This window comes from Atheta coriaria, unplaced genomic scaffold, assembly GCF_025399875.1.
Source record: "Atheta coriaria isolate IRGN ID8LTWV9N9 unplaced genomic scaffold, Caltech_Dcor_3.1 hic_scaffold_9_pilon, whole genome shotgun sequence".
In the NCBI taxonomy this organism is placed as follows: domain Eukaryota; kingdom Metazoa; phylum Arthropoda; class Insecta; order Coleoptera; family Staphylinidae; genus Dalotia; species Dalotia coriaria.
In genome coordinates, this window is record NW_027045451.1 from 721,811 (window position 1) to 740,316 (window position 18,506).

The 18,506-nt window shown below is 35.4% G+C and overlaps 2 protein-coding genes across 2 annotated transcripts; one reads left to right on the forward strand and one right to left on the reverse strand.

Annotated features, from left to right (window-relative positions):
- Nucleotides 1–10,620: 10,620 nt before the first annotated feature.
- Nucleotides 10,621–12,040, forward strand: Mocs2B (Molybdenum cofactor synthesis 2B). Its single transcript, XM_065312125.1, has 5 exons — nt 10,621–10,998; nt 11,054–11,205; nt 11,305–11,577; nt 11,630–11,850; nt 11,911–12,040. Exons 1-5 carry the CDS (start codon nt 10,754–10,756, stop codon nt 12,019–12,021), a joined length of 1,002 nt encoding a protein of 333 aa, XP_065168197.1. The 5' UTR covers nt 10,621–10,753; the 3' UTR covers nt 12,022–12,040.
- LOC135799100 (uncharacterized) lies at nt 12,037–18,365 on the reverse strand. The gene is made up of 4 exons (XM_065312121.1): nt 17,982–18,365; nt 17,581–17,917; nt 16,578–17,528; nt 12,037–16,528 (listed from the first exon to the last, which is right to left on the reverse strand). The coding sequence occupies exons 1-4, from the start codon at nt 18,250–18,252 to the stop codon at nt 12,037–12,039; spliced, it is 6,051 nt and encodes a 2,016-aa protein (XP_065168193.1). The 5' UTR covers nt 18,253–18,365.
- Nucleotides 18,366–18,506: the final 141 nt, after the last annotated feature.

Sequence of the window (18,506 nt, forward strand, 5' to 3'; positions counted from 1 at the left end):
CAATTTTCCAATCTTTCATAATCAACAATTCGTTGGTAGCTATCGCGTTTAGTTTAAGAGATATTAATTATCAAAAATCGTCGAAAAAAAGTATCAAGCACCCCCCCTTGGCAATTTTTTCTTAAGGATGAAAATTTCATATCTCTCTGATTTCCGTTTTAACTAGCCTATCTTATAGAAAATAGTCCGCAGATTAAAACCCCGCGATCAGATCTTAATTATCTCTTTTAGTTTACGAGATATTCGCGATTGAAGAAAATCGTCAAAAATTGCAAAATGTCACTTTTTAGCACTTTCAGTCGCGTTTTTTGACCTTTTACTGTGGGAAATATAATTGTTTTATATTTTTATTTGATTGAGAATTTTCCAATCTTTCATAATCAACGATTCGTTGGTAGCTATCGCGTTTAGTTTAAGAGATATTAATTATCAAAAATCGTCGAAAAAAAGTATCAAGCACCCCCCCTTGGCAATTTTTTCTTAAGGATGAAAATTTCATCTCTCAGATTTCCGTTTTAACTAGCCTATCTTATAGAAAATAGTCCGCAGATTAAAACCCCGCGATCAGATCTTAATTATCTCTTTTAGTTTACGAGATATTCGCGATTGAAGAAAATCGTCAAAAATTGCAAAATGTCACTTTTTAGCACTTTCAGTCGCGTTTTTTGACCTTTTACTGTGGGAAATATAATTGTTTTATATTTTTATTTGATTGAGAATTTTCCAATCTTTCATAATCAACAATTCGTTGGTAGCTATCGCGTTTAGTTTAAGAGATATTAATTATCAAAAATCGTCGAAAAAAAGTATCAAGCACCCCCCCTTGGCAATTTTTTCTTAAGGATGAAAATTTCATCTCTCAGATTTCCGTTTTAACTAGCCTATCTTATAGAAAATAGTCCGCAGATTAAAACCCCGCGATCAGATCTTAATTATCTCTTTTAGTTTACGAGATATTCGCGATTGAAGAAAATCGTCAAAAATTGCAAAATGTCACTTTTTAGCACTTTCAGTCGCGTTTTTTGACCTTTTACTGTGGGAAATATAATTGTTTTATATTTTTATTTGATTGAGAATTTTCCAATCTTTCATAATCAACAATTCGTTGGTAGCTATCGCGTTTAGTTTAAGAGATATTAATTATCAAAAATCGTCGAAAAAAAGTATCAAGCACCCCCCCTTGGCAATTTTTTCTTAAGGATGAAAATTTCATCTCTCAGATTTCCGTTTTAACTAGCCTATCTTATAGAAAATAGTCCGCAGATTAAAACCCCGCGATCAGATCTTAATTATCTCTTTTAGTTTACGAGATATTCGCGATTGAAGAAAATCGTCAAAAATTGCAAAATGTCACTTTTTAGCACTTTCTGTCGCGTTTTTTGACCTTTTACTGTGGGAAATATAATTGATTTATATTTTTATTTGATTGAGAATTTTCCAATCTTTCATAATCCACAATTCGTTGGTAGCTATCTCTTTTAGTTTAAGAGATATGAATTTTTGAAAATCGTCGAAAAAAAGTATCAAGCACCCCCGCTTGGCAATTTTTTCTTACGATTGAAAATTTCATCTCTTAGATTTCCGTTTTAACTATCCTAGCTTATCGAAAATAGTCCGTAGATTAAGGTGCTGCGATCAGATCTGAATTATCTCTTTTAGTTTACGAGATATTCGCGATTGAAGAAAATCGTCAAAAATTGCAAAATGTCACTTTTTAGCACTTTCAGTCGCGTTTTTTGACCTTTTACTGTGGGAAATATAATTGTTTTATATTTTTATTTGATTGAGAATTTTCCAACCTTTCATAATCAACAATTCGTTGGTAGCTATCGCGTTTAGTTTAAGAGATATTAATTATCAAAAATCGTCGAAAAAAAGTATCAAGCACCCCCCCTTGGCAATTTTTTCTTAAGGATGAAAATTTCATCTCTCAGATTTCCGTTTTAACTAGCCTATCTTATAGAAAATAGTCCGTAGATTAAGATGCTGCGATCAGAACTTAATTATCTCTTTTAGTTCACGAGATATTCACGATTGAATAAAATAGGCAAAAATTGCAAAATGTCACTTTTTAGCACTTTTAGTCGCGTTTTTCGACCTTTTACTGTAGGAAATATAATTATTGTATATTTTTATCTGATTGAGAATTTTCCAATCTTTCATAATCAACAATTCGTTGGTAGCAATCTCTTTTAGTTAAAGAGATATGAATTTTTGAAAATCGTCGAAAAAAAGTATCAAGCACCCCCCCTTGGCAATTTTTTCTTAAGGATGAAAATTTCATCTCTCAGATTTCCGTTTTAACTAGCCTATCTTATAGAAAATAGTCCGCAGATTAAAACCCCGCGATCAGATCTTAATTATCTCTTTTAGTTTACGAGATATTCGCGATTGAAGAAAATCGTCAAAAATTGGAAAATGTCACTTTTTCGCACTTTCAGTCGCGTTTTTTGACCTTTTACTGTGGGAAATATAATTGTTTTATATTTTTATTTGATTGAGAATTTTCCAATCTTTCATAATCAACAATTCGTTGGTAGCTATCGCGTTTAGTTTAAGAGATATTAATTATCAAAAATCGTCGAAAAAAGTATCAAGCACCCCCCCTTTGCAATTTTTTCTTAAGGATGAAAATTTCATCTCTCAGATTTCCGTTTTAACTAGCCTATCTTATAGAAAATAGTCCGCAGATTAAAACCCCGCGATCAGATCTTAATTATCTCTTTTAGTTTACGAGATATTCGCGATTGAAGAAAATCGTCAAAAATTGCAAAATGTCACTTTTTAGCACTTTCAGTCGCGTTTTTTGACCTTTTACTGTGGGAACTATAATTGTTTTATATTTTTATTTGATTGAGAATTTACCAATCTTTCATAATCAACAATTCGTTGGTAGCTATCGCGTTTAGTTTAAGAGATATTAATTATCAAAAATCGTCGAAAAAAAGTATCAAGCACCCCTCCTTGGCAATTTTTTCTTACGATTGAAAATTTCATCTCTCAGATTTCCGTTTTAACTATCCTAGCTTATCGAAAATAGTCCGTAGATTAAGATGCTGCGATCAGATCTTAATTATCTCTTTTAGTTTACGAGATATTCGCGATTGAAGAAAATCGTCAAAAATTGCAAAATGTCACTGTCAGCACTTTCAGTCGCGTTTTTTGACCTTTTACTGTGGGAAATATAATTGTTTTATATTTTTATTTGATTGAGAATTTTCCAACCTTTCATAATCAACAATTCGTTGGTAGCTATCGCGTTTAGTTTAAGAGATATTAATTATCAAAAATCGTCGAAAAAAGGTATCAAGCACCCCTCTTGGCAATTTTTTCTTACGATTGAAAATTTCATCTCTCAGATTTCCGTTTTAACTATCCTAGCTTATCGAAAATAGTCCGTAGATTAAGATGCTGCGATCAGATCTTAATTATCTCTTTTAGTTTACGAGATATTCGCGATTGAAGAAAATCGTCAAAAATTGCAAAATGTCACTTTTTAGCACTTTCAGTCGCGTTTTTTGACCTTTTACTGTGGGAAATATAATTGTTTTATATTTTTATTTGATTGAGAATTTTCCGACCTTTCATAATCAACAATTCGTTGGTAGCTATCGCGTTTAGTTTAAGAGATATTAATTATCAAAAATCGTCGAAAAAAAGTATCAAGCACCCCCCCTTGGCAATTTTTTCTTAAGGATGAAAATTTCATCTCTCAGATTTCCGTTTTAACTAGCCTATCTTATAGAAAATAGTCCGCAGATTAAAACCCCGCCATCAGATCTTAATTATCTCTTTTAGTTTACGAGATATTCGCGATTGACGAAAATCGTCAAAAATTGCAAAATGTCACTTTTTAGCACTTTCAGTCGCGTTTTTTGACCTGTTACTGTGGGAAATATAATTGTTTTATATTTTTATTTGATTGAGAATTTTCCAAGCTTTCATAATCCACAATTCGTTGGTAGCTATCTCTTTTAGTTTAAGAGATATGAATTTTTGAAAATCGTCGAAAAAAAGTATCAAGCACCCCCCCTTGGCAATTTTTGTCTTATGACTTAAAATTTTGTCTCTCAGATTTCCCTTTTAACTATCCTATCTGACAGAGAATAGTCTGTAGATTAAGACGCTGCGACCAGATCTTAAATATCTCTTTTAGTTTACGAGATATTCGCGATTGAATAAATTCCGCATGCCCATTTTTTCTTATGAATTAAAATTTCGAAATACAATGGTAGGTAGTACGAGAGGGTGAGTATAAGCTAAGTAAAGTTTTAAACTTCCAAGCCGAGAAGTATTGAAAGTAAATGTAAATTTCGTGTATGTGTATTTCAACATTGTGAATTTTTAGTTTCGTCTTCTCAACTACGAGATTATCGGTACGTTTGTGTATAAACAACTTTTTTTGTTCGACTGACGCGTGATATAGTTGCATACCTGCCTTGTACCCGGCTACGCGCAGCGCACACGGCAGTTGTTTCACCGCGTGGTTCGTGAACGTGTCTCTCTAATCGCCACGCGTATTGAGGTTTTAATTGGATTAATCCTCGTGTATTCTTTCGGTCATCGGCAAAATATTCGTAATGGGCATGTGTGCCTGTTTTGTTTAATGATTTATGGCGGTTAGAGTCTTCGTAAGTGAGAAATAAGTGTCCGTTAATCCCCGCGCGAGTATTCAATTGATATAATATATTACAGGACAGAAAATCTCCTCATCAATGTACAGGTAGGTGGACAATTAATTTTTTTGCGGAAAGTTAACTTAAATTGATAATTCAATTTGAGGGATATTAATTTTGTAGATTACAAACACGTGGTGGCATTTTTATCACAATTCTTCTAAGTCGCGTTTCCGAAAATAACATGCTTGATTTAATTATTACAAGCACTGTTTTTAAAATAATCTGAGGATTATTAAAATGACAATATTCAAGTGGTCGACCACGCTTACTTTCCCGTCGGCCGTCGGTTTGGTCATGTTTTTGATAATCACGAAAACATTTTTAATCGAATTGCATCAATAAATTAATAATTTCTTGCTGAAATGAAATCTTGAACGTCTTAGTATAGTCTTAGTATATCTTAATATTTACAAAGAAATAGTTATTTTTATCGTCTTTAACCATTGTGCTGCTACGCGCCGTCGCTTGCCGTCTGTTGATTTAGATGTTTTCCGCCGGATATTTATGATGATGCTTCACCCGTCGGTTTAATAAATTGACAAATATATATATTCACAATATATTAAAATGTAAGTGTTTTATTTTGGTAGCACCCTTTTGCTCAATTTTCCGATGTTTTTCGGGTAAAATCTCTGATTTTATATTAAAATATTGTTGTTAATTTGTAAGTTTCCCTCTTCATATTGTGAATATTGACTCCTTTTGTAGTTTCTTAAGTTTTCCTTTTGCAACACCCTGTATATATGTTTTCCTTTGTGTCCGTGAAAATTTTGCTTTAGCTGTCGTTTTTGGTATTTTCCTGTTTGTACTTGGAATTTTCTTTCTGGAACACTTTGTATATTAGTTTCCCTGATCGTCGAGTGAAAACGAGCGGCGTTTGTAGTGTCCAGAGTTTTTTGTTTGCACTTAAAATTTTCTTTTTGTAACACCCTGTATATTTATTTTCATTGTCAATAACATAGAAAATGAACTATTTGCTAATTTCATTATTCCGGTAGAACTGTACGAAGTGCTACTTGCTTATATGTGCGCGGCTTAGCAGGTCGTAAGTCCTGTTTCAATATGGCGACATGTATTCTGTTGACTTGCAAAGGCTAAACTTGTATTCTATTGTTAATAAAGAAATAGTAAGATATATTGACTTCTTTGATTTGTGTGTTCGCCTTCTATCATTTCAGGAGCAGGTCTCTAAGAGAGTTCCCTCTCTCAGGGGATGATCCCCTCTATAAAAATTGTTAAGGCAACCTGTATGATTTGTGTACTCCTTCTTTCATTTCAGCTACAGGTCAGAACTTGTAAGAAAATTTTTAAGTGTCACCTCTCTTGAGGCGACTTAAAACTTAGAAATATTTTTACAAGTCCTTAAAAGGATGTCCTTATAAGGAGTTCCCTCTCTCTGGGGGTGATCCCCCACCATAAAAATTGTTGATATGCCTGATAATTTCGGGGATGAAGCGCAGAGACATCGTAGCTGTAGGATGGGCCGGGAGCAATGGACGGACTGAAGCAGTGGGCGATCGACCAGAGCGCCGGAGGCGCTCTGGGAGATCGACCGTAGACTGTCTTATAACGACACGTGCCAAAAAATTTAAAAATTCTATCACCCCTATTCTCTCTCTTTTCTTCCTGTACTCTTCTCTCTTCTCTTCTTACTTCTCCTATTCTCTTCTGCTGCTCTCTCTACTTGCTCTTCCACCATCTTCTTCTACTTATTCCTATTGTTGCTCCGTTCTCTACTCTTCAACTTATTTCTAACATTTGAATCTATATTTTTGTGGTATGCAACCCACATTTCTTCAATTTCTTATTGTTTAATAAAACTGCTTTCTACAACTGAGATTCGAACCATGAACCACGAATCCCTAGCATGCTAGCGTACACACATGCCACCTGAGCCACCGAGCTCTCATATCAAAACATATTCGTTTCAGGTATAAATGTTGTTGTTTTTGTTACCTTTTTAAAAACAACAACATTTATGTACTTGTTATTCGCATTTCATACACGTACTATCAAATGTGGCCTCTAAATCTAATTCTGAAAACGACAAAAAGGAAACATAGACAAATATACTAGCAAATGTAATATTAAAAGTATAGTTTATTGCAACTCATACAATCATAAGAGTACATGTTGAATTTTAAAATTATTTGTTATAATGAAATTATTTTCAGAGTATTTACTTATTCAACGGTTACCTCGCTTTTCCTTAACGTCCGATAAATTCATTCCGTCCATGAAACATCTTCACTAATTGTTTAATTTATCGAATGTTAATGTGGCAGTTACCTACGTGCACTTTCTCGGTTAAAATAATCCACACGGGGTCAAACAGTGTTTAGTTTCACCAATTAATATCATTACGCAAATAAAATCACTGCGGCGGACTTCATAGCCGACGTAAGGTATCCGACGGCGGACGGCAAAAACGTACGCACATTGTAAAACTACACAATTCTGACTTCCACGCGCGATAATTCATTAACTGCACGCCGCACTAGTCTGATAATTCTAAATGTTATCTTTGCTGATCGATTCAAATTTAACTACCGACTTAAAATCACAAAAAACGCGCAAACTAGTTATGAAGATCGACTTGCGAACAAAACACGTGTGGACCAAACAACATCGCACGATCGACTAAACAAGGAAAAGATATACCAGGCCAAAATGATAAGAATTTCAATACTCACAATTGAATGCGGGCACGGTTGTATACCGAAGTTACGTTCAACTCCTTGACATCTAAAAACAAACACAAATTAGATGCGCTGTGATTTGTAACTTTAATTCATTTTTAATTTGCTAAATTAACTAAAACTGCATAGCACCTAAATATAAAGATAACAAAAATAAGATATAATATGGTAATAATTTATTACTTACTATGAAAATTCATCTTTTTATGCGAATTTTCGCGGGATGCCGGTCGAATTCCGGCAACCAACAAATTCCACCCGACGGAGAATTTAATTCCGCATCTCTAGACACCGCGCTGAACTAAGTAAGTCGGCTAGATCGCGCGTAAACACGAAAAAATACAAATGTTTCACGAAAAAGGGTGAAAAATTCACATTTTTATGCAAATTTTCGCGGGTTACAGGTAGAATTCCGGCAAGAAACAAATTCCATCAGACGAAGAATTTAATTCCGCATTTTTAGACACAGCGCTGAACTTAGTAAGTCGGCTAGATCGCGCGTAAACACGAAAAAATAAAAATATTTCACGAGAAAGGGTGAAAAATTCATCCTTTTATACAAATTTTTGCGGATTGCAGGTCGAATTCCGGCAAGAAACAAATTCCATCCGACGAAGAATTTAATTCCGCATCTCTAGACACCGCGCTGAACTTAGTAAGTCGGCTAGATCGCGCGTAAACACGAAAAAATACAAATGTTTCACCAGAAAGGGTGAAAAATTCACCATTTTATGCAAATTTTCGCGGGTTGCAGGTCGAATTCCGGCAAGAAACAAATTCCATCCGACGAAGAATTTAATTCCGCATCTCTAGACACCGCGCTGAACTTAGTAAGTCGGCTAGATCGCGCGTAAACACGAAAAAATACAAATGTTTCACGAGAAAGGGTGAAAAATTCACCATTTTATGCAAATTTTCGCGGGTTGCAGGTCGAATTCCGGCAAGAAACAAATTCCATCCGACAAAGAATTTAATTCCGCATCTCTAGACACCGCGCTGAACTTAGTAAGCCGGCTAGATCGCGCGTAAACACGAAAAAATACAAATATTTCACGAGAAAGGGTGAAAAATTCACCCTTTTATGCAAATTTTTGCGGGTTGCAGGTCGAATTCCGGCATGAAACAAATTCCATCCGGCGGAGAAATTAATTCCGCATTACAATTCCTAGCGCAACGAGTACTACGGCGCAAACACAACTTTCATTATAACTCGCGTTACTGAATTTTCTAGCAAACAATTTTTATACTGGGAGATGCAAAATTAAATTCTGCATCTAGGAAAATTAATTCGAATTAATTGTGATACCGCGTTCGCGTGTTATAACAAAAAAACTATAATTCCTAGCGCAACGAGTACTACGGCGCACACACACAACTTTCAATGTAACTCGCGTAATGGAATTTTCTCGCAATAAATTTCGATTCAGGGGGATACAGAATTAAATTCTGCATCTGGGGAAATTATTCCGAACTTACGGTGACAGCGCGTTCGCGTATAATACTAAAAAAAACTACAATTTCTAGCGCATCAAGTACTACGGCGCACACACACAACTTTCAATACATTTTGAAGAAATTTTGAAGAAAAGACCCAAGAAGACGTTGTGAAAAAACCTGAAGATATTTTCTTGTCACGGCTTCTTAGATATTCAATTAAAATCTCTTCAATACATAATGACGAACAATTTCCCTGGCATCATAATCTGCGTAACAAAACAGAATTAGAATAATATTAAAGCATTTAGAATGAAAAAAATCAAGTTTAAGTTGAAGGAATGATTGAAATCGTACGAACGATTCCCGAGATTCAGCAAATTTCTACCGCCTGTTTCGAAAATTCACAAAAATCGTAAAAGTTTGAAAGCGATTTTATGGTACGTCTAGCGTGATATCAGGGAGCGGAGAGCACGCGTATTGTAAAAAAGCTCTTGCGATACCAAACTTTAAAAGAATCATTGAAAGCGAACGAACGATTCCGGAGATACAGCCAAATTTCCACCACGAGTTTCGAAAATTGACAAAAATAGTAAAAGTCTGAAGGCGATTTTAAGGCACTTCTAGACCGATTTCTGGTGGCGGCAAAATCGCTTAATATAAAATGGTTCTCGCTTTATATAAATTCGAAACAATCATTGAAGTAGCACGAACAATTTCCGAGATACAGCCAAATTACCACCGCGTGTTTCAAAAATATTAAAGATTACCGAATCTGAAGGGCGGCTTTTAGACAATTCGGGCACGAGGTATATATTTATTAAAAAATGATGCTTACTTTGTCCACACTTCGCCGGTGTTTACACGATTAAAATTGAAAGGAACATGTCGAACTGCATGAACAACCGACCCCGACCGTGTTCAGCACACAACTGTAACATGAAACCGGAGACCCACCGAGCTGAGCGTACAATGCCAAGACCAGTGCGCAAAGACACTGCGCGTTGGTTGCACGCCGTGAACCCAATAAAATATGCGTTTTAATGTAAACACTAATGCGCGCGGACATTAATTAATAGTATAACAAGTGTCAATTGCGCGAAACGAAATTTTAGTCATGTGATTTAATAAACTCGAGCGTTGCGAGATAGATTGAAATCGGCAGCTTTCTTGTATTCAGATTAGGGACATTTGAATTTCGTGCGCAGTTGATCGCAGCGCCACCGCGCGGTTATGTAATGTGTTTGATTTCGAATAAGCTATACACTAAACATAAGTAAATACTAAACATTGTAATACCTACATATTACAATAAAATCTTAAAATTTCATTAGTAGATGTACCAAATTATTATCAATTAATAAACAAAATAAAAACATTTATTACTGACAAATAATAAACTAAGTATTGGGCAACTAGTATTGTATGATTTTTATTTACATTCAACTCTATTTACCAATTACATACTAAACTTATACTATTGTAAATATTGTTAATGATATTTATAAATGAAAATCGTATTTACTCTGTGTTCATATAACTGTTACTGCGGTATATCTAGTTGCTAACACAGTTTTAAATTTGGTATTATTACGTAAAACCTCATTAACTTTATCTATACTATGTAGGTATGCGATCGTAGAACAGTTCAAGTATGGACGTGGTACGATGAGCGTCGATGTGGAAGTGTTGTTCTTCGCAAAATCACGTGAAATCGTTGGCCAAAAGTCCTCTACACTTTGTTTGCCAACTAATATAACCTACAAAGATCTAGCAAAGAAAATAGTCGACGTATTTCACTTGGAAATAATTGAGAAAAACATTATCATTGCTGTAAATGAAGAGTTTTGTGTAGAAGAAGCTAACATTGATCTGAAACCAGGCGACAGAATAGCTGTTATTCCTCCACTAAGTGGTGGATAGTATAAACATAATTGTAAAATGGATTTTTTAAAGTTTTCTGAAGAGAAGCTCAATGTAGAGGCAATCTGTGACTTGGTCACATCTCCAAAATGTGGTGCTATCTCGACATTTATTGGTACTACAAGAGACAACTTTGAAAATAAAGAAGTAATGAAACTTGAATATGAAGCATATGAAACAATGGGAGTTAAAGCAATGAAAAGTATCTGTGATGAAATAAGAAAAGCATGGCCTGATGTCGAAAACATTGCAATATATCACAGGTAAACTAAAAATTAATTAAAATTAACAAATTTTAAGCATGTTGTTTTTTTTTAGACTAGGAACTGTGCCTGTCAAGGAAGCGAGCATTGTAATTGCAATATCATCTCCACATCGAGGTGATGCAATCAAAGCAACTGAGTTCTGCATTGACAATGTCAAAAAGAGTGTACCAATTTGGAAAAAAGAAATTTATAATGAATCTGCAGGTGTGTGGAAAGAAAATAAGGAGTGTTTATGGTCTAACAAATGAAATTTATAATAAATATTAAATTTTCCAATTAAAAATCGTCAAATGTTTGTTTTAGTATCCCAATTTCCTTCCCAAACACGTTTCAAACGCACTGCCGAACAAATCGTTGATGTTGCTTTGATTCCACAACATCTAATACAAATCAAGGCAACAAATGAAGAAATAGATGAACGAATTGAACGTTTCATGGAGCGCAAAAGGACCGAAGTTAATCACGCAAACGTGCGTGATTTTTGTCGACGAGATCCGAGCATTGAAGCGGATGATTCATGTGCTCGCATCGATTCGGTGTTGAAAAAACGAAAAGATTCGAAAGGACATTTACAAGGTTAGCGATTACATCAATTTATCATTAGAGCTAATGTTGGTTATTGTTGCAGTCAACAAAGTGTATAATAAGTGTAGTGAACGTGATCAAAACGGATGCGAGTACTTACGTAAGCATATTCCAAAGAACGGTGTCCACGAGCGAATCGCCAATTTGGAAACACAATTATCATTGGATACTGCAGTGCCGAAAAATATTTACAAACGTTTAAAATTATTAGAAGACCGCCTTTTGCACCTTGAATCTATTTCACCGGAATATATTCAGTTTTGGGTACTGTTTTTATTTATTTACTATGTTTATAAATGTGTTTCATTGTTTTTTATGTTACAGGATAAAACAACGCTTGTAACGAACGGGCAGAAGCGAAAGAAGATCTATACGATTGAAGAAATTGATAATTTACTTGTGGCTGTAGAGAGGCGTCGAAAAACATCACAATAAAACCATGTTGTTTGATTAATCGTGAATGCCTTTAGTATATTCCAAATAATCTCGAAGCTCCACCTTGGCGAGCTTCAAATCATCATTTGGCGTGTCTTTGTTGTTAAATAAAAACTTAGTAGCAGGGAAAAAATCCAAAAGTCTTGATACGGCTGCGCGTTTCACAGAAAGAACCATCGCCATTTTCGAAACCACTTTGTATGTTCTTGTATGTCCAACATTCGTAAAAATCAACTGATGAAATCCAAAGTAATCACCAGGAGAATATCTACTATCAGCGACATCGTAATATATATTATCCTCAACCAATCCCTCAATTTCCCCCGAATGAACAAAATACATTTTTGTGTCAATATCATTCTGGAACGCGATAAAATCGCCTTCGAAAAAATACTGCGTCTTGAATCTTGCTGCTACTTGTCGATTGAAGTCTGAATGCGCTAATTTGAACACTGGATGCGCTCGTAAATGAAAACCAAACATGGCGTCAAGCACTCCCTCACGTAAATAATACGGTGCATTGATTATAAACGATGGAAATTGCACGTTCAGGCCGTGATGAATAAGATTCTTGCAGTAAAGTTGCACGCGTGCTATAAGTGGCTCCGAGAGATTCATCAACCGCATGGATTTATCCTGACTATTATAGAAAGTCTCGTACCGAAAACGACTAAAGTTAAGCATGTGATAGGTGGCAACACAGTCACCAACCACCAAAACACATACCAATTGGGTAGCGAGTAAAACCAAAACAAAATCTAATTTATACGCCACTGATTTTGCTAAATCAGAAGTACTTATCACAAACGGAGTGTAAACTTTCTTCGAAATCAAATAACTGTGATAAATCAGTGCGTCCAGGTAGAAAAACTCATCGCCAATGTAATACGAGAGAAAAATTATACTCAACTGTTGAGTAGTATACAGAATCAAAAGAATATTCAATATCAATATCAACCGAACATTAATGTTAAGTCGATTGCGCACAGAGCGAATGTATCTGAAAACGAATACGATATTTAACAATCGATTGGATCTTAGATACGCCCATGTTTGTCTTCTATATCCGGTTGGGAATCCCAACACAATAACTTCAATCGGGAAATTTGCTAGAAAATGACACGGCGCGCCGAAAAACTCCGAAGTGTATTTGATGGCAATCAAACGACGACTTCGTATTTTCAGCCCGTATTGGTTTTCGTAGACTGTCGAGAAGTCAAAATACATGTTTATCCAAAACAAAACATCTAGCGCGTATGCAACATAGACCACATTCCGGAAGTAGCCAGAAAGAAAAGTGAGCAGCAGGCATTGAAACTGGAAGGCTACCAGGGCATAAACAGTGAAAAGAATTTTCACGTATTCGCGTTCTTTTACCACGGGAACAATACTTGTCAACTTGTCCAGTAATCTTAAAACAAACCGAATTGCTTTTTTCTTTTTTCTCTCAACGATCGCACTACTGGAAGGCGTCTCATCAAGTCTCTTCTTGCTTATTTTTCCACAAGGAATGTAGTCATAATTAGAAGACCTGAGCATTCTCAAGTAAAACTTGTAGAATCGTGGATATTTACTCATTATCTCATGATATTTATCGCTTGGAATTGATAGAAACTCACAATGTGTCTTTGCTACATAAGTGAGCGTACTTCGATGTAGCGGGACATTATCCAGACAACCAAACATACTTCCACCTCTTAAATCTCGTAAATAACCAAAATCTGGTCCCAACACTTGCACTTGTCCTTTGTAAACAATGTAAATCTTATTCTGTACATCATTTACCCGAATTACGACGCCAGTGATGAGTATGAATTCATGCTGAATGGATGGTTCGGAGAAAAGTTCTTTTAGAAGCACTTTTGGGTAGTTCATAAATAATAAAGTATCGTGAAAAGATGGCGCGTAGTAGCAGTATTTGATTTCGTCCGTGAGGCTTCGATTAAATGTCTTTAAAGTTTCTACTAGGGATTTACCTTCTCGCAATACCCATTGAAATTCGAAGTGTTTAATAATCTCGTTGCGAAGGTTCTTGTCAATCTTGCGAATGTTCATGAACATAAGCAGTCGCTGCATTTTGATTTGAAACGTCATGAGATACGTCCGTCTATATAAACTCATCCCGATGATAACACACGATACTGAGGTGATGACAATTTGTCCCAGGGCATTCATTAATACATTTAACCAAAGTTGTGATATATTTGCGGAGTCTTCGTGGATTCCAACGTTGAATATTTGTTTAATGGCACTTTTCAGTTTATATGTATAACTTTCCCATAAAACAAACACGTTGTTTTCTTCGAAAATAGGCCGGCAATTTCGAATGACCACAGGTTCGGATTGATACAGAAAAACTAACAAAAAGTTGCACATGATTAATGAAATACTCATAAAAGTGAGGAGGACAACAGCTTTATAAGTCTTCAAATAGCGAAAATTGAGAAATTTGACCAATCCACGAAATCTAAAGATTCGCAAATGGCGGTTGACACGTAGAAGTGTAAGATAGGTTATGTCTATGCTATCCACCAAAGGTAATACAATTAATTCCAACGGAAGGGTTGCAATAAACTCTAATAAAAAGCCAGTTTTCCAGTAATGTTTCGCACATTTCCATGGATGCAGCACTTCGATTTGATACTTATTGAAATACCCGACATGATGACGTAAATAGATATCAATAATGAAGAAAACGTCGAGCAGCCGGAACAAATAAAACCAAACATGGCGGAAATCACAACTCACCGTAATCGGAATGGTACCAATGAACGAATAAATAAAAACAATCGAAATGTGAGCAATTTCCCACGAAAACCAAAATCTCCCGAACGGTGTAATAGTCCTCTTCATGAAAAACATAGATATGAAACTAAAGAAGCCAAATGCAATCTTGAACTGAACTGGATTAAGATTATAATACCGGCATGATGTATTTTCTTCTAAACAAGCGTTTGCTCGCGGTTCAATTGTCTGCAAATGTCTCATGTGCTGCGTTGCGATGACATTAATAACAGCACTTTTGAGTTCGGCCATTTCTGCGGGATATTTGATTAATTTTCGGCGGAAGTCGCTGACGGAAATGCTCAAAAATCGACAGTCTGTTTTGGCGATAACATTCGAAATCGCAGTGTGACCGACCAAAGCCTCAAGCAAAAGTATTGCAGTTTTTGCTTCCAGTGGCCTCAATTCAGGGGTACCATCTTTCAAGGTGTACTCACACCGTCCATCCATAATAAAATAAATATTCTTCACTACAGATCCGGCGATTACGACAAGTTCTCCACGTGGAATAAATTGTACATCAGCGACTTCACAAATTCTATGTTTCGCTGCTTTTGACAGGGTTTCGAACAGTGCTAAGCTGTCTATAAATTTATAGTGCATATTGATGGTATGATCTCGGTATAAAGCTTTGCCCATCATTGGACGGTACGTGATATCTTGAGTGGGATTTTCTATTCCGTGTAACATCTTCAAATAATTATTCATTTTTGTTCGTGGACCATAAGGGAATTTCAAAAGTTCAAAAATTCGTTTTATATCATCGACCATATTCTCATAGGTAATGGTTGGCAATTTATGAAGACTATATGCAGCCGCGTTTAAACAAAAAATATACGTCAGCACATACATTGCGGCAATTTGCAGGATAATCAACGGGATCAAATTCGCGTTTCGATCGACTTCCATTCCAACTTCGCCCATGGAGAAGTAAAACTGATAGACAATATTTATTTTCATCCAGAAAGTCACCTCTTCTTCGGGTACCTCCAGAATACAACGATCGTAATAACCAAATCTATGGAATGTCAAATAACCGAAGAATAACAGCAAGATGGCGCTGTAGATGGACTTGACGATAGGCATCACAAACAACAGCACCGAACTGATCATTATGTTATGATCAATCGTCATAAAAACCTTATAAAGCTTGATGAGTCTATTAATCCCATACATACGATAAATATACGGATGTAATTCGGTTTGCATTAGGTTCACAAGAACCTCAATGGGAATACAGCTCACAAAATCTAGCCAAAAGTACAACGTTTGAATATGGTGCATTAGAATCAATTCAGAGTCAACTATCACACGGCCATCTTGTTTAATCGAAATGAAATTATAGGTGACAAAGTCGAGAATGTAAAAAATTCGAATGCCTATTACGAAATAATCGTAGATGTTTGTGTAGAGACCAGTATCCTGAGCGGCGCCTATCGGATAAAATATGCAATCGACTAAAGTGAGGACACAAATCCAAAAGCGCCATATTGAGTAGAGTGTAGATGAAGGTTTAAGTTTAAAATTGATACCGGCAACCGCGAAGTGCGTGTTGAAATCCGATTCGATTTTGTTTGCTTCCACGTAGAGTGAAATAAAACGTGTGTTAAAAATGGTACCATTAAAAGAAGCTTCCGGTTTCATATCGGGGGGTATAAATATTGATTGTTCTAAAGGCGGCTGGGGTGATACCATATACTTTCTTAGAATTGATTTTATATATCTGAAATTCAATTGATGTAAATAAAACTAATAAGATTTAAAAAAGTTACCTTAGAGAAACTTTTGATTTGGGTAAAGCTATTTCGCCATTTTTATACATTTCCTTTGCAAGAAAATCATAATTTTTTGCATATTCTATCCGTTTAAGACATTTAGTTTGTAACTTCTGATAAGTTTCCGGGTAAATTTGCCGGATCTTCATGAATTCCAGTCTTGAAAGTACAAGATATTCGCAATAAGTACTGCAAGCGATTGTGGTGGCTGATGGCACATTTAAAAATAATGACAGTTCGCCAAAAACGGTCCCGCCCGAAAACGACATTAATGGCGTCTTTCCGGTACTCTCACTCATCATACTAACAATTCCTTTGATAATATAAATCATAATACTTCTACGATTTCCTTGCTGATAAATAATGTCGTTTTTCGTTCCAAAACTGAACACAGTTAACTTTGACAACTGTCTTAGAAACGCCACATCTTCATTTCGAAATAATTTCGAGTGTTTAAACATGTTCCAATTCAGATCTAGTGTCATTTCAGCATAAATCACGGCCGGGATAGTCGCTGCTTTGTAATCACCAACGTAACTTGCTTTAATGTGCTCAACTTGATAGTGTTTCCAACATGACGCCAGGTATTGTCTCAAAAACGTCATTTTTCTGTTATCTGTTTGTCGAAAGTACCCAAACCAGCTGCGTGTCTTGCTGGTAGCCATTACTTTCAACACCGAATTACCAACCGAGCAAAACTGATACTTGTATTGATTTTTCTCCCAAAATATACAGATTACTTTTGATATCAAGATGAAATACGTAATCATGAAGAATATTTGTATGATATTATCCAGGTGGTTGATATTCGTGAATGAATCATTGACAAAAAGCATTCCCGAATAACTAATTTGACCATTAATGATTGCATATGTGAATGCAATATCAACCAATGTAAGATTATCGCATTGAATGATTGAATTTTTGTTTGTATAGTCCGGCAAACAACTAAAATATTATTATAAGTTTATGATATTAATAAAAATAAATAATTTCTTACTGAATCTGCAGCCGAATGCAGACAGCCATTAAACAAACCGCAGACATAACAATAATATAAACAGCCATTACGTATTCCATTGATAGTTTAAATCGGTTCGCATGACGAACTTCGCTAATGTACCGAAATAATTTCAGAACGTATCTGAGACGCAAACCGAAGTAAACGCGCATGTCAACTCCTCGCATGACCACATAAATCAATTCGTATGGTATCAAAGCAATGAAATCAATTGTAATGTTTAAGATACTCCGCGCCGGTGTCATTTTAGCTTGACGATGACAAATACCCAAGAGAACATCGATAAAAATAATGAAATCCATGCAAAATATAAAACCTAGCTCAAAATATACGGAATCAATCAAATTTGACAGAATTTATGAAATTTTTAAATGACTTACGGCGTAAAGATCCGGAATCGATGAGCACAAATTCACCAACGTACGCGCGGCGTCTCAATTCAACACTGAAGTCATAAATAATGCAAGTATAGGTAAACAGGTTGATGAACAAGATGGCAACGGTATAGAGTGGGTCAGTGGGGATGCGCAGTAAGCCTTTCACGCCAGGTGGATAAGTATTTGCTCTTATCAACAATGCTTTGTCTTCATCGGTTGCAGGCACTTTTATTCCTCTTGCGGCACCCGCTTTGGAATATAATTTTGTCGGCATCTTGTATAATTAATATTTTGATACAAAATTGTCTCAAAAATGTGTCAATTGATTTGTTTTTGACCTTTGACATTACCAGATAATAAATATAATAAATTCATTGAAAACAAAAGAAACAAGGAACCATGATAATTTTTGTTTTGTTATCATTCAGAAAATACTAAAAATATTTGCTTTTTGTTTGAATTATAATAATTTGAATGTTTTCAAGTGGGAATTTGCATATTTCCTTATCAATTCGCAACTATTTTAAA